The sequence below is a fragment of the Lynx rufus genome, unplaced genomic scaffold (assembly GCF_022079265.1).
Source record: "Lynx rufus isolate CCGP_SWC_20201006 ecotype Redwood Valley unplaced genomic scaffold, mLynRuf1.p SCAF_15, whole genome shotgun sequence".
NCBI classification, from domain to species: domain Eukaryota; kingdom Metazoa; phylum Chordata; class Mammalia; order Carnivora; family Felidae; genus Lynx; species Lynx rufus.
The window spans coordinates 13,116,657-13,138,566 of NW_025814829.1; the positions used below are offsets into that span (position 1 = coordinate 13,116,657).

General features: G+C 33.7%; 1 protein-coding gene across 2 annotated transcripts in view; it reads right to left on the reverse strand.

The window, feature by feature from the left end:
- The window catches only part of BRINP3 (BMP/retinoic acid inducible neural specific 3), a 383,884-nt gene that overhangs the window by 58,221 nt on the left and 303,753 nt on the right, over positions 1-21,910 (reverse strand). For both annotated transcript variants that reach the window (XM_047077231.1, XM_047077232.1), the window contains one exon: positions 11,620-11,842. In XM_047077231.1, coding sequence (XP_046933187.1) covers positions 11,620-11,842 — 223 coding nt within the window. The remainder of the gene's footprint in view (positions 1-11,619; positions 11,843-21,910) is intronic.

Below are 21,910 nucleotides of genomic sequence, written 5' to 3' on the forward strand. Positions count from 1 at the left end.
TATTTTACTAGAATTATCCATCCTTGGTCACGGAAACCCAAAAGGTGCGGTGTAGCGTTAGTTCATCTTTAACCAGGGGTTGTGTTAGTAAGGAAAGAGAACTAAAGGAAGAGGATAAATAATCTCCGTTGTAGTCCCACTGTTTGTCTTCCAGGTCTAGTATTAGGTCCTTATGAGGAGTTGAAACTGATTTAAGGCAGCATTCTTGGAGTTGTTCACATAGCTCTGGGTGTGGATGAGTGGCAGTGGGGAAGTGGAGGCATGATCCTATGGGCGGTATCTAAGGTGAAAACTAGTTCATAGAAATACTAAGGCATTATTTTTCCTTTGCATTGTGTTGACATTTGCATTGATGCCAAAAGCAATGGTGGATAAACTATTGCTGGAGACTTAGCTCAAAGCAAGGCAGTAGAACCAAACTGTGGTACTAGGAGGCATATATTATTTTCTGCCACATACTTGTAGAGCAAAAAGAAAGGAAGTTTCACTTAACAATATTCTTGGTGAAGCAGTATACAAAAGTTTACTGCTCTCAATTTTCAGTACAAATCCATATGTCAGAACAAAGTGGGAATATGAATAAAGCACTTGTGTTACACAAGGAACTATAATGGTTGCCTTGAGGCAAAACACCTGTGCAATTGTTTTGGTTGTAAGCTGAGGTGAGCACTTTTTCATGGCAAACCACTTTTACTTGAAAGAATAATTGACAGACCAACTGGTTTATTCATGTTTAGATATTTGGCAGATCTGTTATCAAAACTGAAAGAAAGAAAACCTATCACTTCTAGACAAACCACTGACATATTTAATATCAATGGTAAAAGTGTAGTTTTCAGGTGAAAGTTAGAAATTTGGAAAACTTATAACTGCAAGTATGAGAGTGACAGCTTCCCAATACATAAAGATTTTTCTCAAGAATCTATTGATGGTATTAAGGAATGATTTTTTTTTTTGTTATTTTATAATGAGATGTTGTCAACATTTGGAAGATCTTCAAAACTTAGTGCATCAATATTTGCCAAACGACAGGCAATTGATTTATATGCATGGTTAAATATCCTTTTCAAAGTTCAAGATAGACAACATAACTTATTTTTTAAATGTTTACTTATTTCTGAGAGAGAGACAGAGACAGGGACAGAGTGCAAGCAAGGGAGGGGCAGACTGAGAGGGAGACACACAGGACCCGAAGCAGGCTCCAGGTTTGAGCTGTCAGCACAGAGCCAGCCCATCATGGGTCTAGAACCCATGAACCGCGAGATCATGATCTGAGTCTAAGTCAGACACTTAACCAACTGAACCACCCAGGCGCCCCAAGATAGACAAAATAATTTGATGTAAGAGGTGTCAAAATGTTAATCACATGGTTTTAGATTCCACATTACATCTAAGTGTTTAAAATCTACTACTTGCTGAATTTTGGGTGCAGTATAAAAAGTAATATCCACAGTTACCTAAAAAGCCTATTATAATACTCGCTTCTCCAATAAATATGTGTGAGATTACAAAATTACAATTTGCAACCAATTGTATAGAGATATAGCCCTGAGAATTCAGCTATCTTCACTTAGGCCAAATATTAAGCAAATGTGCAGAAATCACTCAAATTTAAATTTATGTATATTAAGATGCAGTGATCTTATTGTTCTAATTACATTAATAAATACATATTTTAAAATTTCTTTTTTAATTTTTATGATATAAATATTTGTATGTGTATACATATATGTATATATTGGATTTATATCTTTCATACACAAAAACTCTTTGAATTTCTCCATAATTTTTAAGATTAGGGGATCCTGAGGCCAAATAGTTTGACATCTGCTGGTCAAAGTCATTACAGAAGATTTCAGCTAGAGGTTTTGCCACTAAGATAACATAAAAGCTACAATAGAAACATATAAAGCAGCAGAATGCTTTATGTACATGTCACCTGAATATCATACCTGCTGCTAGTAAGTAGAAATGCTTTGTCATTTAAGTTTGCTTTTCTTCTCTTGAGCATAAAGAGGGAATGGTGATAGGATAAAACATGTAATTCAAAGTGAAAATTGCCCTAAGAAAATAATAAAGACTTTTAATTCTGATTTTTCCCCTATTTTAAGCATTGTTAACTTGGTGCAGGGTGTTGCTTCAACCAGTTCATTGGTATACTGTGAATAATGTAATTAAAATAATAAACTTAGATAAAATGCGTTCTTACATCACTGTGGTTTATTTTTCCAAAGGTCAGTGAAAAGATGGCAAGGACCTGGGGCATTTCTCTTGACATACTAAGCTATGGATTGTCATCTCAGGAAGTAGTGTGCAACTTAATTCGACACATTTTAATTTTTGTAGTGATATGGATGGTGTTTCAATTGTCACAATTCTGTACTCCGAAATCAACTATAAGCAGTTGACCAACTTAAGGATTTACATTACGGATTCATTAGTTAAATATTACAGAATTCATTGATTCTTTGATACTAATTATTTAAATTACATACCATGATTACCAAAGATTAGTTTAAAATTACATAGTTGAAACCCCCAAGACAACACTTGAAAACAAATTTACAAAAACTGGTCGAATTGATTGTTGCATATGATAACAAAATAATCAGGAAAAAATGCAAATGGTTATGAAATAGATTTTAAGATAAATACTATGCAAAACAATATAGCGAAAAGAATTAGTTGATTACATTTTAAAACAGAATTTTTTAAGTCTATTTTAAAGTAATTAAATCTTAATTTATAGATTACATAGGCTTTTAAGGATAAGCTTTTAAGCTGCTGTGTATATAGCGCCACTAAAAGGAAACTCTGAATCAGGTTATCAGCCAGGGAGTGGGAAATGAGGGTAGAGCAGCGCAAGTTTGGAATTTGAGCTCAAACAGACACAAACATGGCTGAAGGTAAGTGGAAGGAGTCTTGAGCTTTCAAATCCATATCTCCCAAACAAGAGAGATGGTTTTCTCAACTCACCGTATAGTGTGACTTTTCAAGAACGAAATAAGGGTCATTAAAATTAAAATGATCTAGGGGCGCATGGGTAGCTCAGGCTGCTGAGCTTCCGACTTTGACTCAGGTCATGATCTCGCAGCTAATAATTTTGAGCCTCACATCTAGCTCTCTGCTGTCAGCACGGAACCCACTTCCGATCCCCTGACTCCCCTCTCTCTGCCCATACCCTGCTTGCACACAATCTCTCCCCAAAACAAATACAAATTTAAGTAAAAAATTAAAAAAAAATAACAAGAAGAAAATGATCTGGATGAAATACACTTCCAACCCAGCCTTTGCTTTTGTCAGGGCATAGTACCTAAAATCCTATAATTATTCTTGCCCAAGCTGATAGTAGTCTAAAAAACGCTTAAGTATAAATGCCTTTTCTAAGCATATTTAATCTATGCTGTCAAGGAGTAAATACTGTAATGTCATATGTGAATATTTTATCTACTCAAAGTTTGTCTCTCTTCATTATTAAAGAAACAACAAAATAAATCTTTTTTGTTTGCCAAGATTGTATATTTTAATTCAAGATAAAGATTGTAATCCCTGGTTGCTTTAATTGAATGCATGAAGACTACTTATAAAAATGTCCTGTAATGACTTAAAATTATTTTCATTTCTATAATTCTGCTGTTCATAAATTAGGAAGTTGCAATTTATCTTCACAGATTTCCATTTGGTTCATGTGCCAAGTAAAATGTGATTTTTTCCCCAATGTTTAATAGCTATATTTACTTTATATTGTTGCTTTTAATGTTATGTATTTATTAGTTTCTTTATTAGTTTATGTAATGCACCATTAAGACTTGGCAACAACTTATGCGTTTTCACTGCCCCATCCCTGGGGCCAATATTCTCCAAAATTGCCTTTCTCAACATTGTGCAATAATGGTGCATTGGAAGATTATCAACATACTCTAATAATACATGGGCTTTGACAAAATTAACTATCAAAACAAACAAAAAAAGCAAACATATTAATAGAACTAGACTTTGAAGGTACTTCTCTGTCTCAAATAAGCTTTACAGGAAAGTAGAAGATATTTATTACCACAGGCAAATCACATCTTTATACTTCATTTTCATTGCTTTTAGGACATAATCAAAATGGATGGAGGTTTTTATTAGATTTTATATTGACTAAAAAGTTCCCTCTTATAATAAGTGAAGGAAACCAACTTGAATTAGTTGATGCTATAAGAGAAAATTATTGAAAGAATAATCTGATATCTCATATACTTGAAAACATGAAAAAATAAAGAGAAAAAAACCTGTTATATGTAATCCTCTAATGCATGAAAAAAAGAAGTTGATCCAATGTGGAGAGACACTATTTTGCAGAAGATAAGTAAGAGTTGTAAATTGATTTTCTAAGAGCACCAAATAAGTCTGCATTAAAAAAAAGATTTCGGTAAAAAGGGGTTATACTGAAGAAATGAGGGTCAATAAAGAGGAAGGGTTAAAAGAAGAAAATGGATATTCTGCAAAAGAGAAAGGGAAGTAATAAAATAGGCTGAAAGGGGCTTAAAAGAAACTAAAAGGAAAAACAAATAGGATTTAAAGGATTTTTACACATTATTCCTGTATGTCAGATATAAATGCCATTCTAATTTTCACCTGGAAAATTATAATTTCTATTTTTCTTGCATGTACTATAGAATTGTAAATACTTGGTGACACATATGGGGCAGAAAGGGTCATGTTTCACTTAGAAAAAAAAAAGTTGGATAACAAAACCTTGGAAAGAGAAATGCACTGGATCTAGGGGTCAAGTGAAAATTGGATTTGAGTGGTACTTGAATGCTCTGCCCCAGATTGGGCACATGCCAGCAACACTGTCATCCACCATGGACAGAATCCCTGCACAAGAGATGGTTAGCTACCCCCTCACCTCACATCTCAAAGTCTTACTGATAGGTAGAGACCAGCCCTGTCAACTATCATCTGATTATCTGTGTCCCCTCAAAATTCTCATGTAGGAATCTTAACCCCCACAGAAGGTGATATTAGAAGGTGGGGCTTTTGGGAGGTGCTTAGGTCATGGGGATGGAGCCTTTGTGAGTGGGATTAGTATTCTTATAAACAAAACCCCAAAGAGATCCCTTGCACCTTCTACCATGTGAGCACATAGAGGAGAGTCAGCATTTTACAGCCCTGAAGAGGGATAGGTTGGCACCTTCACTGGGACTTCTAACCTCAGAACTGTGAACTGTTTATAAGTCACCCTAGTTTGGGAATTTTGTTATAGCAGTCCTAACTAACTAATACATTGTCTCAGGTCCATTTGATAGAATGGAGGAAGGCATTCACCTGTTTATTGGCAAAACAAAACAAACAGAACATGGTATGCTTATTGTAACAGGAGATCCACTGTATATAGAGTAGGAAATATTTCACATAAAATGACAACACTGCCCTATGATTCTAGAAGTTGAACTAAAGTATTAGAAAACATGTCACAGAGTATATATCAAATATTTATTGAGTACTTGCTGTCTGTGAATTGGAGAGCTGTCTCTAGGAACTCCAGCTGATAGCCAAACAATCAGATTTCCTGTAAACCCTGCCTGAATCTCATATTACCAGAGAGTTCCAGTGGGCAGGGCAAATCTTCCCAAACAAATTAACATCTATTTCATTTCAACATTTCAGACTTATTTTATCCTCTCTTATCCAAAGATACTGTTAAATCTTTCAAATTCATTTTCCCCAAATGTTCATTTTTGTTGTTGTTATTGTTCTCTTTAGTTCATGATCAAAGTATCATTCTGAATTGTACTAGAATTGGAGATCCGAGTAGAGGAAGGAGAAAATAGGAAAGTTGGCCAACTTTATGAAATAATCTAATTCTGTATTTAGATACCAATTTGAAATAGCATTTGAATTGAAATCATTTTGATCTATAGGGTTTTAGACTACTCCTATAGGTGTTATATTAGTCAAATTATATATACATATGTATATACATAATGTATATAGTTAATAATCTTATATATTATGTGTATATATATTATGTCTCTAGTATATATTTTCATATAGATGTATGTATATATAAGCCACTGAGTAACATAAACAAATACATGCTCTTATATTCATATATCCATATATATTCTATATTATACATTATAATATGTAATGTAGATGTATATGTAGAGAAATTATTAGTAAAATATTCAATATTACTCCATGAATACTCAGGATTCAAGATTTAATCTAGTTGTATAAGTTCTCCATATGGTGAAGATTGTTATAATACCCTGTATTTAGCAAAACATGTATTTATAATATAAAATATCTCAATGATATATGAATTAAAATACTTTCAAAACACTCAATAACACTTTTAAAGACAGAGTATATGTTATATTAGAGGAGAGGTTGGCAAATTTTTATTGTGTGAGGAACCAGGTAACAAATATTGTAGCATTTCAGGACTATATAACTATGTGGGAACTCTCTAGCTCTGCCATCATAGTACGAAAGTAACCATAGACAATATGTAACCACATGAGTGTGCTTCTTTATATATAGACATTAAAATGTTAATTCCATACAATTTTCATCCATCAAAAAATGCTATTGTACCTTTTTTTAAGTTTATTTATTTATTTTGAGAGAGAGACCACAGACAGCATAGAAGGGGTAGAGAGAGAGGGAGGGAGAGAATCCCAACCAAGCCCTCTGCCATCAGTGCAAAGCCAGATACGGGGCTCCAACTCACTAACCAACCACAAGATCCTGACCTGAGCCGAAATCAAGAGTTGAACGCTTAACCGACTGAGCCACCCAGATGCCCCTGCTATTATACTTTTATTTTTTTTTCAGTAATTTGAAATGTATGACACAGTCTTTCCTTAGGAGCTGATATAAAAGAGGTGGAGGGCCAGTTATGGCCATGAGCTAATTTGCTAAACCCTGTTGTTGAGCATATACAGGAAGTGCATGACATAATTCTTAGATAAGAGTGATGTAGACTTGAACTTATTCTTCTCTGTGACATTAGAGAAGGGATTTTATCATATCCCACCTTCCATTACTAATGAAGAAGAGGTAATTTCACAAAAATGTCTTAATCTTGTTTAGTGGTTTGCTGCTGCCTGCATGTACTAGCTCAGAAGAGCCAATTGTGCATATAACAAAAATAGGCAAATGCTATTAGTTTTTTTATCCACCCCCCACCTTGAGAGCTCGTGGTTAAACTTTTACCAACACACCTTAAATGTATTTTTATGTGCCCAAGACTGCTCTGTAAATAAGCTTTGACAGCACAAAATAGTGTAGTTGAGTTATTTTGTAAGAATTATTGTATGTGAATACTTTTTAATAATTGCTAGAATTGTTGCCCTTCTATGAAGTGCATATATCATTGTAATCTCAACAATTTTAGAACAGCAGCAAAAGGGGACTACCTCAGGAAAGCCAGATTACCACTTCTTAATTTATTCAAGTAAGAAAGAGGATTTTAATGTCACGTGGCTTCATGAGATCAACAGTGGTGTCAGTGTAAACTTGATGAGATTAATCTGAGTATCTTTTATCTCAAGGAAGAATTATACTATGTATTACAAAGAAAAATTTCAACCTACATGTCATTAAACAGAAGGGGTCAATAAGTCATCTTACTAGTTGAGGTTCATTTTGTAGGTCTCATTTTATTTGTTCTTGTTCATTTTTCCACATTTTAGTGTAACAGACCAATTTTAAGGGTGGGATGAAGTCAAGAAAAAAGCTGAGAAAAATTCCATAAAGGCAGGACAGAAAAAAAAAAAATCTCAGATGAAAGTGAGTTGCAAGTATTGCTTACCTACTTCTTTCAAAAATGTTTCAAAACATACCCCACAAATATTTAACCTCTTTTTTTTCCCACTGTATCCTAACAGACGATAGTACATTGTTGGTTGTTGTCTCCTAATGTCATTTTATATTACTGTATTAAAATTGAAAAAAAAAGCAAAACAAATAAATCCCACGTTCTTAGTAAAAGGAAAATAATAATGGGAAAAATCCAAACTCAGTAAAATCTTTTATCTAGCAAGAAGTCTGCATTTCATGTGTGTGTGTGCGTGTGTGTGTGTGTGTGTGTGTGTGTGTGTGTGATGAGTAATAGTCAATATAGGAATTATGCTCAATTTAAAATATAAAGTCAAGAAAGCCTCTGGTGATATTTGATTTATTTAGCTTAAAAGTTTTAGAAAATAAGAATTTATTTCCTTGGTTTATTTAATTTAGTTCCATTTATTTTCCATTAAATGTAGTTCCAAACACCTTTATTTTATTTTGCTTATTTATTTGTACACATCCAATTTGAATTGTTTCCTATTTTCATGTTTTTCTTATAACTCTTGCACTTCTATGGCATATATGTATGTTTAAATTTTATTTATTTTTGCTAGAAATTAATGAGGCTCTCAAGGTATATTTTACCCCACCATCTGCTCATTTCCAGGCTCCATTTCTCCACTTACCCCGTAAATATATCTTCAGGTTCTGTCTACCCATTTTCCACGGTATTATATTCCACTTCCACAATTTACATGCGCTGATAATCGCCATCCCGGTTATTCAGATCTCCTCTGAGCTTAGATGTATATATCCTGTTCTAGTTGTACTTGCTTAACAGAACATCTTAATAACCAAACTCATCAATTTGCTTCCTAACCTGCCTCATCTTCTTGCATTTCTGATTTGGTTGGAGTGTAGAACCATCTATTTGAGTAGTTTGCAAATTGCACTTAACCCACCCACATAAAGCATAAAGTTCATTATAATTAAATAACAGTTGTTTTCCCTAGCCATGATTCTCTATTGGGAAATGTTCCCTGGACATATGCAGACAGATATATAAAAAAATATTCTATGCATGGAGAGAATAAGAAGCTTACAGGATGCATAAAATAACAAAACTCATAGCAGTGCTTAGAGAGAAATTTATAACTGTGAAAGCCTATACTAAAAAAGATGAAAGTATTCAAATCACTAAACTTTTCTCTCTACGAGATTAGAAAAAGAAAATCATGATAAACACAAAGCAAACAGAGGAAGGAAATAATAATGATTACAGTGGACAAGTCAAATAAGGAAAGGAAAATAGTAAAGAAGATTAAGAAAACTAAAATTTCTTTCAAAAGATCAACAAAATTGACAAACTTTTAGCTGGACTGATGAAAGAGAGAGAAAATGTCGATGAAAACAATTAAAAAAATACATCTCAGAGAATGGAATGGTATATTTGTATATCATATAGCTGAAAAGAGACTGACATTCAAATATGTAACTTATGCTTAAACTCAATAATAAAAATTAAAGAATTTAAAAATAGCGAATAATTTAAATAGAAAATTCGTCAAAGAAGAGACACAGTGGACAACAAACACGTGAAAAGATAACCAGTGTCATTAGTCATTGGGGAAATGTAAATTAAAAAAAACAAAAATTTGGTGCACCTGGGTGGCTCAGTTGGTTGAGTGTCCAACTTTGGCTCAGGTCATGTTCTCACAGTTCATAGATTTGAGGCCTGTGTCAAGGTCTGTGCTGACAGTTCAAAACCTGGAGCCTGCTTCAGATTCTTTGTCTCCCTTGCTCCCTGCCCCTCCCCCACTCACACTCATGCTCTGTCTCTCCCTTTCTCAAAAATAAATAAACATTTAAAAAACCCACAAAAGTGTACTACTTCACATCCACTAGGTTGACTATAGTCAAAAAGACAGACAATAACAAGTGGTGGTAAAGTTGTGGAATGATTAGAACGGTCACTCATGGCTGGTGGAAATATAAAATGGTGCAGCCAGTTTAGAAAACACTTTGGCATCCCCTCAAAATGATAAATGTAAAGATATCTTATGACTTGTCAACTTCACTCTTAGGTATACCGAAGAAAATTAAAAATATGTGCACACTTCAAAAAATGTACATGAATATTCATAGCAGCATTATTCATAGTAGCCAAAAAGTGGAAACAACCCAAATGTCTACCAAGTAATTAATGGATAACTAAAATGTGATATACCATACTACTGACATGTGGTACAATATGGATGAACCTGAAAGCACTCTAAGCAAAAGAAGCCAATCACAAAAGACCACATATGGTATGATTCCATGTATATGAAATGTCAAAAATAGGCAAATCATTGGGACAAACAGCAGGTTACAAATTTCTAGTGGCAAATATCCTAGAGCTTGGTATGGAAATATGGGGAGGGAATGCTAATTGGTACTGGGTTGCTTTTTGGGACAATGGTAATATTTGCAGATGTTTTGAATAGCCTAAAAGCCACTGAGTTCAAAAAAATGTCAATGATTTATTTTGAAATTGAACTTTAAAAATTTTTTAAAGTTTACTTATTTATCCTGAGAGAGATAGAGACAGCTGGAATAGGGTGGGGGGGTGGCAGAGAGAGAGAGGGAGACAGAGAATCCCAAGAGGCTCTGCACTGCTGAGACAGAGCCTGACACAGGGCTCAGACTCATGAAACCATGAGATCATGTCCTGAGCCAGAAACAAGAGTCAGATGCTTGACTGACTGAGCCACCCAGGCACCTCTGAAATTGAACTTTTAAAAATGTATTGCCTTCCGCCTCTTTTTTTTCAGTGAAAAAATTTATATCTATTTCTCCTCATGAAGATTTAAGCTTCAAGTCAAAATTCAAGCATTATATATGAGACATATAAGAGATTACATAACAGAGATACTTATACAGATGTATTTTGGTTCGATGATATTTTCCTATATTTTTCCTTAGCTTTCTATTTTGCTGTATTTGCTAAAATTTCATTTTAGAGAGGGTGTGCGTGAGCAGGAGAAAGATGCAGAGGAAGAAAGAGAGATTCTCAAGTAGGCTTCATGCTTAGCACAGAGCCCAACGTAGGGCTCTATCCCAGTACCCTGGGACCATGACCTCAGCCAAAATCAAGAGTCAGAGGCTCAACTGACTAAGCCACCCAGGCAACCCAATTTTGCTGTATTTTTAAAATCTAATTTCACATAAATAAATATAGCTTCTCACTGCACTGATCGATCGACCACCCTGAAATAGCAAATCCCAAAACTATGCTTCCCTAAATTAGCCCAGACACAAATATTTTAAGAGTCTGTCATTTTTCATATATATTGTTACAACTTTTACAGCAATTTTCAGAGGTTGACGTAGACTGAAGTTTATTCATGTTTATTCATTTATTATGAGCAATGTTCAAAGAAAATAAACTTTAAATTCTTTTATTTGAAAATTACATATAGAGAAATTTTACTTTGTGGTACTGCTTACATCCTATGCTTATAATATACCTGTAGGGTTTTGTGTTTTTCTGTTCACTGTAATATGGATATTAGTTGACTACCATACAAAACAGTCAGAAGATTTCTTGGTTATGATAATAAAAGAAAAGGAAAAACAAGGGAGTATCAGTATATGGGTTCCCCATTGGAATACTACTTTGGAAAACACTATTTATTATTTGAGGACTTATTGAGAAAATATTGTTTTCAAATTATCTCTAATAATACAAATTATAACACAATTCTATGTATATCACCACATTCACATTTAGAAAATAAATACAGTTTACTGGCCAAACAATGTCCTTAGTTGTCTATATTGCCACATATGTCTTACCTTTGTCTTGGCAAGCTGATGAGGGGTTGTTTATGACACCTCTTGCTAAGGCTAAAGAGCTTGTGTACAATTTTCTGCGCCTTTAGGAACAGTTGCTTCATGCTGTTCTCCAGTTGTTCATAGCGGCGCTGAAAATTAGAATCCATTGTCCACAAATGCATTATGGTAGATGTGTTGAGGAAATAATTCATGGGTAGCCTTTTCATAAAGAACTTGAATTCATCTGGAAAAATATTGAAATTCAATACTTTAATAAAATAGTTATTTTTCCTTTTCTCCAAACACATTTAATATGTTAATATTAAAAACAAATACAACCTATGATTCTGTGTGTAGCAAATTAATAGCAAGTTGGGATTTTTTTTTTTGGTGCTTTCGAATTGTTTTATTTTTTTGTTCCCCTTAAAATAGAACTTTCATGGAAGAAGATAATTAAAATAACTTGTGCTAAAGCAAATAGTTTGGCCTGAAAGTTAAAGCTGAACTTAATTTTTCCATGTTCTCCTTAGATGGTATTTGAATGAACTTTCTCCCACAAATGGTAGTCATTAATTTAACTTTCATTTTTGGCATTAATATTAATAATTCTTTACAAGTGCTCCATTTTAAAGAAATATTTTCATTAACTCAGTAGAGAAAATATATATAATCATTATTAAATGATTATATTAATGTTCAAAGAAAGAGAAAGCTTTTAAAATAGAAAATTTTAAAATTCAACTATGCAATCTGGTTATTCCCTTTAACTATATTCTAATGTGTCAAGGCAAAATAGTTTGAAACAAAGTGTATACAGAAGAGAAAAACATTAAAAAAAAATTGAAGTTCTAATTTTGACTTTTGTTCTGGTTCCATTAATTATCCATCTGAAATTGTTTTTTTTCAAATGTCTGATTAACCAACTGTAGAAACCAAAGTTGATGCCACACTAAAATAAGCAAGCATCTAAAAGTTTATTAATTTTCTAAACATAAAAGATAGTTGAGACAGTAGCCAAAGATGGAAACAACTCAACTATCCATCCATAGATAACTATATATACTAATTGTGGTAGCATATATATATATATATATATACACATTTGTGTATATATATATATGTGTATATATATATACAAATATACATATATATGTATACGTGTATATATACATATATATGTATATATATACATATGTGTATATATGTATGTATATATGTATAAATAATATATATATGAACAGTATTGACCCATAAAAATAAGTGAAGTTCTGATACATGTTAAAACATGAATAAACCTTGAAAATACGTAAGTGGAATAAGCCAGGCCAAAAAAAAGGCAAAATATTGTATGATTCCACTTATATGAAATATCTAGATTAGTCAAGTTCATTGGGATAGAAAATAGATTAGAATTTACCAGGGGTGAGGGAAGAGCAAATGGAACACAATGATTGTATATTAGATGCAGAAATTCTGTTTGCAGTGATGTAAACTTTTTGAAAACAAGACAGTGGTGATGGTTGCACAATATTGTCAATGTAATTAATGTCACTGAAGTGTATAGATAAAATGGCAAATTTTATGTTTATATATATTTTACCTCAATAAAAATATATTTTCACAAAAGAAAAGAGTATAGCCTTTCTCCCATGTCTCTTTTAGTTCCAAAGTAAATATGAACAAGGACTCAAAAAACAAAAACACCCTTTTTATGGCTTTTACTATTTCTTAAAAGCATTGGTTTTGTTAAGAATTCCATGTTGCTTTCATTTCACTATAGTGTATGGCTGAGTTTTGTCCACACAAACACACCACAAAATTTGTAAAGTGTTTTCAGTGGCTTAAGAAGTATTATTTGGCAGGTGAGACAAGTGACATTATAGTCACTCTTATACCCACCAAAAAGTTATATGGTACACATTAAACCCTTCCTCTGTACCTTCATTCTCTCCTTTGAAAATGAGAACATTATGGATGATCATAATCTCATTTAACTTAAAATTCTATGATGTTATACACAATTCTTTAAAGTTCCATTTAGTTTTAAATATCCGATTCAAAAAACAGTTGTTTTCAAATGGTCAGTTGCAGTCATTTTTATTTAACTGAATTTGGACAAAGTGTGTCAATAGCAGTTTCGTGATGCAAGCAGTGTTTCTAACACACTGTTTTAAAACCTCCAAATTATCATTTTTAAACTATGCCACTCAGGCAAAAGAGAATTACACCAACACATATACATATTTAGGGCAATTACTTTATATTCATTTTATGTATTAGGGCTATTTCAATATTCAGATCCAAACTATTTCATCAATGCTGCCAAGTACTTTTTGTCAATTAACAGAAAATCACATTCATGAATATTGGAATTGTTATTTCTTCTAGAGCAAAGGAATACAGAGTCCTGGCATCTTTTGGATATTGAAGGTATAGACTTTTACTAGAAGAAGGAAAAATGATTTTTATAGCAAAAAATTATGATGAAAAATTTTTAAAGTTTATTTATTTATTTTGAGGGGGCAGGCAGAGAGAGACAGGGAGAGAGAGAGAGAATCCCAAGTAGGCTCTGCACTGTCAACATGGAGTCCCACATGGGGCTCAAGCCCATGAACCATGAGATAAAGATCTGAGCCAAAATCAAGAGTCAGATGCTTAAATGACTGAGCCACCCAGGCACCCCATGAAGAAGAACTTTGAGGGTATACCCATTTGATATGCTTAAAATAATTTTTTTAAAGTAATCAGGGTATAAATAAGAGACGCATTTTAAAATTCCAATTTCACAGTACCCTACATTTTGTTTGGTCCCATGTGTCTCTTTGAGAAATTCCTTCTTTTGAATAAAGGAGTTGATGCATGGAAATTGGAAAGCATTTCTTGGATTATTCACAGAGCAGATGCCACTACTTTGAAAACTAATCATTCATTTCATTGTCATCTTTTACTTGAAAACATTTGATAAGACTTTATTGTTTCATGGCTATGCATATTTTAATTATTTTCATTGTTTGTTGTAATACACTTCTGAAAGTTTCTAAATTAGTAAATTTTATTCCAGTTAAATAGTATTTTAAAATAGAATGCATTTTGGATTATCAAAATGTATGTAACAGTGTCTGTCAGCTGAAAACTGTCACTATATAATTTCTAAGAAACATAGTTTTAACATGGCACTTGAATAATGACTTCATTATGAAGTCATTAAGAGTCACTATTGACAGTCACTCAAAATACTTATTGGACACCTGTTGTGCACAGAACATACAGATGTTTCAGTTTATGAAAGTGAGTGTAGGGGCGCCTGGGTGGCACAGTCGGTTAAGCGTCCGACTTCAGCCAGGTCACGATCTCACTGTCCGTGAGTTCGAGCCCCGCGTCAGGCTCTGGGCTGATGGCTCGGAGCCTGGAGCCTGTTTCCAATTCTGTGTCTCCCTCTCTCTCTGCCCCTCCCCCGTTCATGCTCTGTCTCTCTCTGTCCCAAAAATAAATAAAAACGTTGAAAAAAAAAAAAAAAGAAAGTGAGTGTGGATAAACTTTCATCTTAATTTTTAAATGGCAAATGACACAAGGTTATTTTTGATATTAAAATAATGTCTTCAGTTTCTGAAATTCATTCTACTAGAGGTCAAGAGAATCTCCAGAAATATGCTTCTGGATATCTTTTCTTTTGTGCTTGGCAATTAGTAAAATTCATTTTTATAGAATGTGAACACGAAATTTCAGTGATACATTAGAATTATTACATGTCTACTAATTTACATAACTACAAAGAGACAATACAATGATTAAGGGATGTCACACAACATTTTAGCCCACAGTATTTGCCAGAAGTCATGTCAAAGATAAAGTACTTTTCAAATGGCAAGTAAACGATGACTAACCATACATTTTGTGGTGAATAAACTTAGAAAACAAATTAAGGTTATACAAAAATGACCCAGAAAAACTAAATTTAGTATCTAGATTATTAGGGAGATATAAATCTGGAAATACCTGTTAAGTATGTACCAACTAAGTAATTTTGTTCAACATGGTTTTGAGGACTATAGAGAAACAAAATAATACAACAATAATTATAATAGTAATAAACAACCTCTTGCTGGCAGGAAATTGCAGTCAATCACTGTTCTTAAGAAAACTAGGTCACATGAAGCAAAGAATAATATGAAGAGAAATGTATGGCGTTAATGAATCTGTGGAGGCAAAGGGAATTAGGCTAAGTGACACTTTCGAAATAAGTTATAGAAGATTAGCTGGGCACCATGTTAACTCTCTATACTGCTAGTACTTCTCCATTAAATAATATTTTTTTAAGTATAAATGTATTTTTTAAAAAAACAGTTGAACAAGATTCATTCTCCGCCCCCCTCCTCTGATAGTAACTCTAGTTAACACTTGATATTTAATCAGCTAGTTTTGAAACTAATTCGATCTCTCCCCATCCCCATCTCTCTGTCTCTCTCATTAGTTCTTACTTTGACAGGAGCTCCTTTAAGTGCTTTAAATATTAATACAATTCCTCTAATAATCCTTCATGTGAATTTTATTGGCACAGTTATGGATGTAGAATACAGATGATTTTCATCTCATAACTCTGTTAGCAAAAGTTTTTATTAACACTACTGCATTTACATATTGATCTTATGGATTTTTATATTTATACTCTATTCTCATGCTTCACAGTCATAAATATGGATATCCTGATTTGCCTTTCTGCCTATACTGATGAGCATGAAAAGCATTGACCAATATAATTATATACTTTCAAATATTCAAAATCTATGTTCAGAACTTATTGAGGATATATTTTCAAATGTGTTCTAAAGCATTCTAAATTTTCTAGAGCTTTGAGAAAATACAATTCATTTCCTCAAAAATGTAGAAAAGTAATCAGGTATTTTCATGATTATTTAGAAGTTACTTCTTCAGTTATAAATCCATCAAAATAATCCAAAACAGAAACTCTTTCCTTTAGAAAAGTAGGACTACGGTTAGGAAGGACTGAGGGAGGAAACTGTGCTTTTATGGTTTTTACGAATTCATATCAATGTGTTACTTGACTAAAATTTAAATAAGTATTGTGAATCCATATAAAAAGATAGCCAAAAAATACTATTGACTTGTCAATACACTATGTGCATGTCTTATGTGTTACACATTTAAATAAAATGATCTTATTTAGTTACTTGTTAATATAAAAGTAGAAGCCTTCTGGTTCACATTTTATGCATTGCTTTCTGAATACTTAACCTATTGAGACAATCAAAAATCTTTTCAGTAGAAATGACAATGCTATATGGATGACAATCTTAATTATTATGAAAGTATAGCAATAGTCTTACTACAGTAATAAAATATTGTACAGTATCTAAAAAAATGTGCAAAGAACAGGGACACAGGGCATCTTAAAATGAAGGAAGCTAATAGATAAAAAAAATTGTGTGTCAGCTGTATGTGACGAATCTATGAAACATTGTTTTTAAAAAGAAAGAACCATCATTTCTGATTTTGTGACACTACCAATTTAATGCCTTCAAACTCATCTCCTGCTTATGTTTGCGAATGCAGGACTTTCTGAAATAATACATATTAATAACAACTGAGTGTAGTAACACAAATTTTCTGTAAGCAATAAGCCAATAAAACAAATAAAGTTCCTTGTACTGAATGCTGTACTGTACCCTGAACACATGGCAAAATATATTGATTCTATGGCTGTATTTTTATTTATTAATTTGTTTGTTGGTTTAGTCTAAAATAGGTTGATACTTATACTAAGTACTAACTCCAAAGCTGACAGATGAACATGAAATTGTGTTCATCAATGCTCTTCAAAGTTATTGCTTAATCGGAACACCCTGGTATAAAGTTACTTTTTGTTCCTCAAGAGCCAGTTTTCTAGAAAATAGCATGGATTCTTTTATCTTCTGATATTCGCTAGCAAAGATTTGCCAAATTAATTGCAAACCTTGACATGACAGAAATCATTGCCTTACTTGGTAACATACACAATCCAGAAGCAATTGGGGATGTGAGTAGGAAGATAGACTGATATAAAAAAAAATTGAGAGAAAGAAAATTCATGCAATCAGTGTCCCGAATGGCAGAAAGTTACCAAGGATTGAAATGAAAATCTTACCCCTGAGGGAGTACAATGAATACATAAATACATAAATTGTGACCCACTCCATAATTCTGACTATAATTATTCAATGTTTACTTTTATAAAGATTTTTTATCCAAACATTTCATAGGGACTATTTGAATGATTTTTATTAGCTTAGAATTTTCCTAACTTTTACAGTAAATCATTGACATGACTTTGAGTGGCCACATATCATTGCAAGTCTATTCACATCATTCTATGTCATGGGTATAGGGTTTCTACTGAAATTGACAAAATACTATAATGTTGCATAAACTGAATGATAAGCTTGTTCAATAGCTTGTGAACTGGCCAATTTTATGAGGCTACAAAGTGATGGGTACACAACGGCATAAATCTAAAATTGATCCTAATCCCTAATAGCCGTGTAGAAATAAATTGTGCTTTTCCTGTTTTCCTTTTCTCTGAAAGACACAACATATTTTCATATTAAAATACTTCAGTATGGCGAGCCAATTAGTTTGCCCTTCTTTAGAGGATCCTCTTTATGAACTCTTTTCAAACTTTTGAGAAATTACCCAAACAGAGCATAAACTACAGAACCTGAAAGATTCAAGTCTTCACTTTCTCAGTCCCTTACAGATAGAGCGGGCTCATCATGAAAGCTATAGGAATCCAGTGTGCCCACCCAGATTTTGAATCTTAAGCCATTGATGGAATAGCAAAGAGGATGCCCAGAGCAACTCTCTCAGGCAGTAGTGGTGACAGCAGTGATGGTAGTGTCCGGAGCAATCTAGCATTTATTGCAGTTAGCAGTGATGACCTCACTAAGTAAGTCTTATGCAACATTTTTTACTTTATCCTATGTATCCCAAAAGTATGCTTCTCCAGATTTCTTGATGATTCCATATGCTATACAATATCCTCTAATGAATTCTTTATCAGATTAGCTCAACTAGAGCCTGTTTTCCTTACTTGCAGCAAAGAATCTGGGCTAATAAAGTGCTGGTATCAGAAGTGTTTTGGCAATAGCTCTCCTGGGGAATTGGGACAATATATACTTGGTGTCCTAGACTGGTTGAGACATGAAGCTTTTTAAATCTATATGGTATTATGAGTGGAAATTTGACAACAGAAATTACCACCTGTGCTCATCTAGAATGCTGTGGAGACAGCATTTGGGACTATGTGCCCACAGAACTGAACGAAGAACATGAAAAATTCAAAGGCTGAGGGTGAATTGGTTACTGCAAATAGAGATGGCTTGCTTAAAGAGCTCAAATCCCTGCACTTTCTTCTCAAAGAACGGAATGAATGTTGGAGTCTTTCAAAGAGTGTGCTAAAGGAATCTTTTATCTCTTGCAGCTGTAGGGCTTCAAAACAAACTTTGATCCCAAGACTGAATTTAAATTCCCGCTAGATCTGTTAAATTAAAGTTAGAAAGAACGCTGATTGGGAAGGCATGGGAACAGGGTAACTGCAAGGTAGGTGTATGGAAGGATTGAAATTAACTCAGAATAATTCAAAGCATTAATCATTAATACTTGCTTCCTTGACTCCAAGAAACAGCACCTTCTTCGTCTGATTAACTAATGCTGTCTTGCTTTCAGCCGTTGTAATAATCTTAATCAAAGGAATGACCTTCACTGGGAAGCCAGAGTTCATCATGCCCCACTTCCATCAGCCATTATGCCCCAGGGGAGTGTATTGAAACTAAGACTAATTTTCCAATAAGCTATCATGAATTAGCGAATTTTTATTGGAGAAAAAAATTACATGCATTGGTGAAAGACAAAGCTAACATCTCTGCTGAATAACATGGCTGTTTTCGGTAGGGTAGGGATACCAGTTAGTGTGAAAAGCTGTGTGAAATCAGGAAAATTCTGATTTCAATGAGGATACAATTAATACTCTGATTGAAGCATAGGTATCATAGTATACATTAGGTCTAGTGTGCTACTTAGAAAGGTCTAAACAGTAGGAACTTTATAGTTTATTAATCACCTCATGGTTCCTAGGGATTTAAATACAGGACTGGTGCCCTGAAGTCCTATTTGATTTGTATAATTGAAAACAAATTAAATCTGGAGACTAAGACCTGACTTGAGTCATCATGAGAGAGAAGAATGAGGCCCTATTGAATTCCCAGTCCTGAATCATCTCAAAGACTCGGAACTCCTGTAACAAGTTTAAGTAGGACAAATCTTTTCTGTACATTGTGAATTAATTCTTAGGGCTCCTGAATGCCAGAATATTCCAGGAATCAGTGGGCAGCCTTATAGAATTAAGATAGTAAATTGGGTTTTCCGTGAATCCCCCTCAAATTAGGTCCAGTGGGAACTTAACTCATGCCATCTTTATTTTCCCAGTCCCTGAGTAAAGAATTAGAATAGAGGAACATTGGCTCCCTAACGTATTATGAAATAAGACCTATTAAGGTAAGAAGAATACAATGAAGCTTTCCTTTCCTACCAAAAGACTAAATCCAAAGTGATATTGCTTATTTTGTTCTGTTTGACACAACTGCAGGAATTATAGATCCATTCAGTACTGAAAATTGTGAGGATAGTATTCATATTCCATCTCCAATTAACTCATCATGTTGGCTACAGCTTAACCATAGAGCAACTCTAATTGAAATGCTATTCCAGATGTGGCAGCTTACTGGTGGAATGACTCCTGGCACTAGGGATAAATCCTCTCTTGTGGCACAAATTGTTTTCTCTATCATTGTACACAGAGAATATACCGGAAGCAGTTTTCTTTCAAATGTCAGGTACAAAAGGTAAACATTCTCATTTCTCCTTTCATTCTAGGATTCAATCATTTCATAGTCTCCGTGATATGATTTATTTCATGGGAACGTAGACCATCTCATCATGCCCCAGGACATATTTTGTTAATGACATCATACTGAAAAAAACTTGGAAACCCAGGTAGCAGAGATCCTGGCTGCTGGCCCATACCTTCGCCATGTACAAGGACCACAAATCAATCTTATGAAAACGGAAGCACTCAATGCCTGAGTGAAATTTCTAAGTTAGAGGCCCTGAGCACATTTGGATATTCTCTCCAAAAAGAGGAACAGGTAACTGCTTCTTCAACTCCCTTTACAACAAAGATATACAAATGTTGGGAGTTGTGTGAAATGAATTAACGATGAGTTCAATAAGCTGTTTTGGGGTGTCAGATGTGCCAGTTGTAGATTCTTTTGCTTCTCGACGTCCTCAAGAAATTACACTTGCTATGTGATTTAGGGACTGGGCCTGGCATAGCCTCTGAGCAGGAATCTCTAGTCCTCCTGCAGATTCCGTGAGCCGTCCAAGCCATGTCTTTAAATAAATTCTTTTTCTACTGCAGTCAGATTCTATTTTTGAAAGAACGTTGACTGGTAGATACAGCTAATAAAGGCCTAAAGGTAATTACAATCTAGAGGTTAACAAAAGTATAGCAAGTGTTTATTAAATGTCTACAGCATGCCTATCACTGTGCTAGCTGTGTTAAAACTACAATAAGAATCATTATTGTAGCTATAACAATAGTACTTTCTTCATAGGTTTTCTGTGTAAATGAAATTAGATAATTACCATGAAAACTTAATAAAATGCCTTTTTTGTAATTAGTGATAAATGGTGGCTATTATTTTTCTTCTTACAATTTATTCAGTGTTTCTATGCATGCTGTGGTGAGCACTTTACATGGATTATCTCATTTAATCCTTACAGCAGTCCTTGGGGATGGGTGCTATTATATTCTGCATTTCACTGTTGAGGAAATGTACCTTAGCAAGGTTCAACAAATTGTTTAAAGTGACACAGTTATTAATTAGAGCTCAGAACAAACCAACTCTGAAAAATGCATGATTTCTGTCTTAACAAACAGAGGTAATGAGGAAAAAGTTACTATTCTCTATATTTAAAAAGTACCTTTGTTTGGTAGACTTCACAAATGTTATTACATCCAACCTCATAACAGTGCGGTAGGACAGACCAGATTTATTGAGATGTGATGTGAAACTAATTTGAATTTTGGAATTATAGCACAGAGCCAACTATGAGAAAAGAAAATGAGGAAAATAATAGACTCAAGGAAATATAAAAGGAGTGATAATTTTATATTTCTCTGAGGGTTGCAGCAACCTTTTATTTTTCTTTGTCTTTTCCATTTGCAAAAGCCTAACACAGTACATTACATATAATATGA